Source organism: Rhodamnia argentea, chromosome 9, assembly GCF_020921035.1.
Source record: "Rhodamnia argentea isolate NSW1041297 chromosome 9, ASM2092103v1, whole genome shotgun sequence".
Taxonomy (NCBI): domain Eukaryota; kingdom Viridiplantae; phylum Streptophyta; class Magnoliopsida; order Myrtales; family Myrtaceae; genus Rhodamnia; species Rhodamnia argentea.
This window is the reverse complement of record NC_063158.1, coordinates 8,427,329-8,434,107: the sequence shown is the minus strand read 5'-3', so window position 1 is coordinate 8,434,107 and position 6,779 is coordinate 8,427,329. Positions and strand designations below refer to the sequence as shown.

At 43.5% G+C, this 6,779-nt stretch overlaps 1 protein-coding gene across 2 annotated transcripts; it reads right to left on the bottom strand.

Annotated features, from left to right (window-relative positions):
- Positions 1–4,710: 4,710 nt before the first annotated feature.
- Positions 4,711–6,506, bottom strand: LOC115756615 (probable receptor-like protein kinase At1g33260). 2 transcript variants are annotated; one of them, XM_048285542.1, is made up of 3 exons: positions 6,303–6,506; positions 5,645–6,182; positions 4,711–5,435 (listed from the first exon to the last, which is right to left on the bottom strand). In XM_048285542.1, the coding sequence occupies exons 1-3, from the start codon at positions 6,333–6,335 to the stop codon at positions 4,723–4,725; spliced, it is 1,284 nt and encodes a 427-aa protein (XP_048141499.1). In that variant the 5' UTR covers positions 6,336–6,506; the 3' UTR covers positions 4,711–4,722. The 2 variants fall into 2 exon arrangements, with proteins under 2 accessions (XP_048141499.1, XP_030552320.1); XM_030696460.2 differs by having other exon boundaries at positions 5,645–6,506.
- Positions 6,507–6,779: the final 273 nt, after the last annotated feature.

The following is a 6,779-nucleotide window of genomic DNA, read 5'->3' as shown; positions in this document are numbered from 1 at the left end:
GAAATATTCTTGGGCTACAATTTTTCTGATAAAGATATCATGATTTGAGACTGAGCAAGTCCTCAAAAGCCTCTGGGAGAGATGAGAGTAGGAATTCTCGGATACGATGAAAAGACCTTCCTATAAATTCTTTCTGTATTCCTTCTCTCCAGAGAAGAAAAGTATATGGATCCAAACTTAGGGGCCTCTGATAAAGAGGATACATTCCTAGTTAGCTTCAGTTGGCGACTCTTGGGCAAGCAAATATAGTAGCCTCAGTCACAGTAAGAAGCTTGGGCTACTGCTAGGTAGACTTATGCTTCTAAATTTTCAAGATATTTAGAATCAAAGTCGAATTTGGGAAGAACCTTGATAATCGAGTCCCATTTTCAAGGAGATTTTTAGAATTAATATGACCCGCATAATCAATTAAAGTCTAGAAAAGAGAGACTATCGATAACCTTATCTAATTTAAGATAATTCAATGTCTAAATTATCGATTTTGCTTATTACGAGAGCAACTTCCTGTTACGATATCATGAAAGATTTTATGGGACCACAGCCAACTGCTCTAAAAGCTAAAGCTATTAGAAGAATGCGTGATTTAATATTTAATTACTCTAACACATGATTCATAGGCAAAAGTTGATTTGGATGCATACCGCGTGGATAATATGATTGAGCGAATATCATAATTGGCTGCAATCTATGCTTTGACAAAATTTTCGACTTTAGGTCTCGGTTTCAATTCTATTTTAAGTTTTTTTGCTAGAAAACCGCAAACTTTTGGTATGGTCTCAATTCTACCTTAAACTTTTTTTTATCTCATAAATAATCGTCTACTTTAACTTAAGTCCCTAATCTGCCCCGTTAAGCCTTCGTCAAAAATTTTTCTTGACAACCGAGAGATGGAAAACTCCCAAGCGCGAGTTCTTTGAGCGCCCAAGCCAATTGTCTCGAGCATGAGCCCTCCGGCTGTGAGAGATGGAAGACTCCCGAGCATGAGAGACTGAAGACTAAGCACAAAATCGAATATCGCCGAGCAAGATGGAAGGAACACTCTATTAAGAGTGAAAGCAAATGAAGAAAGCCAATCGTGATTGCTGCAGCTTTTACCCAACATTCAGATCTAGTATGACATCTTTTGAGATGACATGAACGTTCATCTGGGAAAGACATCACGAAATTTGAGGAAAACTAGAGTAATGACGTGGAAATGCCACGTCACTAAGGACGATTTTGGATAGAGGTTAATAGAGGCAAATATGGACTCAAGTAAAAGTTGTTGATACAACTTATGTCTTAATTGGGTCAAGGTTTTTGTGTTCGGCCTCCTTTGTTACCCGACAGTTTGAAAAGTCTATACATACTTACTTTACCAAAAAAAAAAAAAAAAAATTCATGATAGATTGAGACTGGACCAAAAGTGAAGGATTTTTTATGAGACTAAAAAAAATTCATGATAAAAATTGACATTGAAACTGAGAATTTTTTAGGGTATTAGGTCCTTCAAAATCTTGATAGTTGTTCTCGTAACGTCCGACATAGTAACAATTTGTGTGACATCATCCAGTGCATGTGTTTTAGATTGGTACATCAAAGATCTCTAAAATGAACTTATGTTCCTTCGTGTTTTTGTATGACTTATTGGTTAATAGAATGAGTGTAGGTCATTAACTTGTCGATGCTAAACATTCCAAGTGAAAATTACGGTGTAAAGTTTCGTTATGCCTCTCCTTGTTGGAAGAATTGATTTTTACATGTGGTATCAGAATTAGTCAAATCCGATTGAAAGGGCAATTAGATTCACCACCTAGGTAGATCTTAGAACGACACAATTTTATTGACTTTATAGTACTTTCTTTAGGAAAAACCTGTGGCAAAGGTGGTTGTTGGTCCAGTAGTAAACCCGTTTTTTTTTTTTTTCACAAGATCATGAGTTCGATTCAAATTGCAAAGGAAGGCTACAATGACATGCTCGCCAACCTTTAACCTCCGAGGCATAAGCGATGCAAAATAAATATGACTCAAATCGAACATTATATGGAGTCTACATGATCCTTACGAAAATAGTCAGAGCTTTTCCACCGTTTTTACTTATAAAAAATTGCCAACATTACCTTAAAATATCAATTATAACTTAAGACATAGCTTCCCATGAATTGCATGTACTAGTAGGAGTACGTAGGGCTGTGCAACCGGACCAGACTTCCCTAACAACTGGTCCGGTTCCCCGTTGGAACTGGTTAGGTTACCAGTTCCAAAAAGATGGAAACTGGTCCAGCTACCAATTTTGAGTGAAGAACGTCTCGATAACCGAACTAAATTTGGAACCGATTTCATAAAGTCTAAAAACCCTATTTTTCTCTTGGCATCATTTTTCTGTATATCTCTCTCCCTCTCTTTTATATTTTCTTTAACTTTGCTCAAGCACTTCACGTCTCTCTCTCTCTCTCTCACACACACACACACACACACACGTGCGCGCGCGCGCACACATGCATGCGAACGACTTACTCTTCTCCTTGCTCGCTCGCACCTCGCTCTCGCTCGTTCCATCTTGGCAACCTCGCTTGGTCCAAACTCACTTTTACTCGTTTTCCTTCATTCATTTTTTTGACTTTTAAACCATTTTGTTTTTGATATTTTTTCTTAAAAAAAAAAAGAAACAAAAGGAAAATAGGTTCTCAAGTAGATCCTGAAATCGGACTTGAAAAAGATGGCCAACTCTAGGGCAAGGAAGATAGATTTTGGGTTTGAAAAACTGGGAACATAGTAGATTCCAAGTATCATGTTTGGAACTTACCTATCTTGAAATTGACAAACCAATCATCTCCAGAGTATTGTATCTGTGAGTAGTGAAAGATGTGATAGCCCATAAAGTTCCATAATTTCAGTCACGCAACTCTCTCAACAGCTACTAGGTCCTGAGTGAGACTTTAAAAGGCTTAAAGAGAGACAGGGGAAGGAACTCCTCGGTATGATGGAGAGATGTCCTCGTGAGTTCTCATCCCTTTCTCTAGCTAGCATCCCCACGGAATATGGCATTGGGGAAAACAATATGTTTTAAAGGTAAATTAGATTAGATTTTCGAAATATTTTTATTTGGTTCCTAATTTAGTCATATGATGCGCTCATCGTTCCATGGGCCAAACGACCATTCGCTAGAGGCGCAAGTGGACAGGACCGGACTTGCCATGCCGAGAAGGATTTTTTTGGCCCGACCCCATCGGATTAGACTCGATCTTTCCCTTGTCCGGCCGGTTCGAGGGTCTTGCCTGACCGAAAAGATTAAAAAAACAAAAGGGCATGTACGGAAGAACTCACTTCGGGCCAACGTAAGCTAGCAAGGGGAACTGCATCAAGATTGCCCATTCCACACTCTGCATGATCACACGCACATGCACATATAAATAGTAGCCCCAGACTCCGGCATGATCACCCGCACATGCTCATATACATAGTAGCCCCCCATGTGGAGAATTCAAGCGAGTCCCAGAAGAGGGCGGAGGCATCAGCTCGCACGCAGCTGCATAACATCAATGGAGAAAACCACATCGGTTGTCTTCGCAAAACCCCGAGATGATAGCGAGATATCAGCCCCCGGAAGAAAGCAAAAGAAGCGTGGCTTTTGCAACTCGCTGAAGTTTATCATTTCATTACAGCTACCAGTTTATGAATGTGGAGGAAAGCTGCAGAGTCGCCATCGTTTGCTGGACAGTGCAACCCCCAAAATGAAGCTAACCAATAGAAAAATTGGGTTAATATGACAAATATCTCAAATTGAGATAAATTTACCTCAATTTATTTTTTTTATCACAAAAAATAATCCGTTAGTTTCCGTTAAATTGGATTAATACCACAAAAAAACCCCAAATTGATACACCTATATCCTCTAAATTGGTACAACATTTAATTATTACGTTTCATCCAACTCAACAATTCGAAAGTAAGATTTAAGAGAAACTAACAGAAAGTAAATTTGTCACATATGTATCGTTTAAGATTTTTTGTGATAAAAAAAATATTTTTGGATAAATTTATAACATGTGTGTCGGTTTGTGACTTTTGGTGGTAAATGTCACAAGTGCACCAATTTGAGTTTTTTGTGGTAAAAAAAAGTAGATTGGAGTAGATTTGTTAAAGGTGTACTAATTTGAAGTTTTTTGTGACATCAACCCTTTTCTTAAAGAAGAAAAAGTGAAAAACTAAAATGCCCTTAACCAGCTGGTGATATCAAGCCCTTTTTAAAACCGACATAGCTTTTCACATCATTATTTGAAATAAGGTTCATTTTAAATATTCATTTGAAAAAATGAATACATTTCAAGCGTTTATTTTATAATCGATGATACTTGAAGTCTTTATTTGAAAACACCATATATAATATCATTGAAAAATAAGAATCCGTGTTATCTGGAGCAATTTAGAAGAGAACACAGCCCAAAGCAGAAAGCAAGGAAGAGGAAGAGGAGGAGGAGGAGCTTGAGCTGAAAGCCACAAGACGACATCTGAGCTACTTCTAGAAGCCTTTCCAGTAACCAATGCAGTTGCATAATGTACAGGTGAACATTAACATGTACAAACAAAAAATGGCTTTCAAGTCAAAAGCAACAAAAAAAAAAAAGACAAAGAAAAAACACGGAATTACATGACAAAATGATACAATCTCTACACCAGAAACAACTTATCAAGCACCTACCTACTCTTGTGGTTTTTTTTTTTTTTTTGTGTCCTAAACCGTCAAGTTCTCAAACACTTCTTCTCCGGCCCCGGCTTGGACGCCGCCGACGGGATCCTCTCCCTGAAAAACTCCAAGACGTGCGTAGCTGAGGGCCGGAGCGTGTGCGTCTGCTGCATGCACAATCTTGCTACGTCGACCATGGCCTTAACCTCCTCTATCTCGAATTTCCCGCTCAACCGCGGATCCACCATCTCCGCCGCTCTCCCCGCGCCGATCTCGCCTTCCTCCCCAAGCAAACTCGCCGCGATCGACGTCAGCATTAGCCCTCTCTCCTCGCAGAAGGCCTCCATCCCCGTGACGAGCTCGAGGACTACGACCCCGTAGCTATAGATGTCGTTCTTCTTCGACGCGATCCCCGTCCTGAGGTAGTGAGGGTCCGTGTACCCGGGGGATCCCATCATGATCTGCTTCCACCGCGGGGACGAGGAGGAAGGCGGAAGGACCAGAGACGAGAAACCCATCTTCGCGGACCCAAAGTCGCAGAGCTTGCAATTGAGGTCCTCGTCGAGCAGCACATTGGACGACTTGACGTCGCCGTGAACGATTTGGAGGGCGCATTTCTCGTGCAGGTACTCGATCGCCTGCGCGAGTTGGAAGGCGATCGACACCCGGTGGCTCCACGGGAGGACGGTGGCTCTCCGTAGATGGTTGCCATGAAGCTTCTCTTGGAGATTTCCACTTGGGACGTATTCAAACACTAGTGCTCCTGCATCTTTTGGTACAGGAGCATTCCGAGAAGATAAATTAAAAAATACAGCATATAGATCATGCTCTGTGGAAAAATTCCATTTTTCAATTGAAAAGAAAAGTTGATTTCGAGCTTGTTTCTTGTTTCAAGAAAATTCAGATTCGTAAAAGAGTGGATTTTTCACCCCTCCGAGGCGAACAATGGCTGGAAATGAAAAGAAGCTTCCCACCCACCTCTGTCGTCACAGTATCCGAGAAGCTTCACGATGTTCTCATGGCGGAGGCGGAGCAGAATCTCCAGCTCCTGCTTGAACGCCAGGCTCAGCCGCTCGCCAAAGCCGCACTGGACCTTAACCGCCGCGAGGCCACACTCGGAGGAGCCGTCCAACGTGGCCAAGTAGACGGTGCTGAACCCGCCGGATCCGATCGCCCGCGAGAACTCCATCGTCATCCCCTGCACCTCCTCCCACCTGTACTTCTTCGCACAGCACCCATCCCCACCCTCGCTTTTGTTGGCCCCGCTCTTCCCGACGACACCGTTCGGGCCTCCGCCGTTCCCAACGTCGCCGCGTTCTTGATCTTCAGCGCCGGCGACGACGGCTCCGTTGGATCCGCGACGGAGCCAGAGATGGAGGAGCGTGAGCACGCCCATCGCGAGGCCCAGACCGAGGAGAGAGAATACGGCGATGAGAGGGGCGGCAACTCGTGGGTCGAAGTGGGCTTCCTTCCTCGCCGGCGTTCCGGGCGCGTCGGTGCCGTAAATGGCGGCGGGCTGGAGAGAGAGGAGGAAGAAGAAAATGGCGGCGGAGGAGGTAGGCGAGGGGGAGCGGCAACAACCACTGAGGAAAGGACCCCGTCTTAGCAAAGGCGGGTCCCGCTCAACGACCGCCACCTCGGTCGGGTCGTCGACGGCGGAGAGAGCCATGGAGGAGGCAGAGAATCGAGACACGGAGAGTGGGAGGAGCGTCCCTTCCGATTCTGCTCTTACGGGGAGAGAGGGTTGAAGGTCAAGCTTCCCCGGCTTTTTCCTTCTAGAGGGCTCAAGGACTCATCAGGCTTCTTCCCACAACAACATATGAGAGCCCCCGCACCGGTTCGGGACATCATCGGACCCACGTTTAATCGCATCACTAATTGCCATTTGTTCCTTGAGACTTAGGCAAAGAGGAAAGAACCTGGAAGGACATATTGAAAAAGGAAACGGGCCAAAAAAAAAAAAAAAAAAGGTGAAACCTTGAATGCGAACGATGATGCCTCGGCAAATGAGCCCAAACGAAAAAGGGCACAAAAAGTGAGAATGGGTGACGACAATCAATTGGGAATGGGGCAATTAATGGGTCATCAATGCGGGGGAGAGCGAGATCTGAAT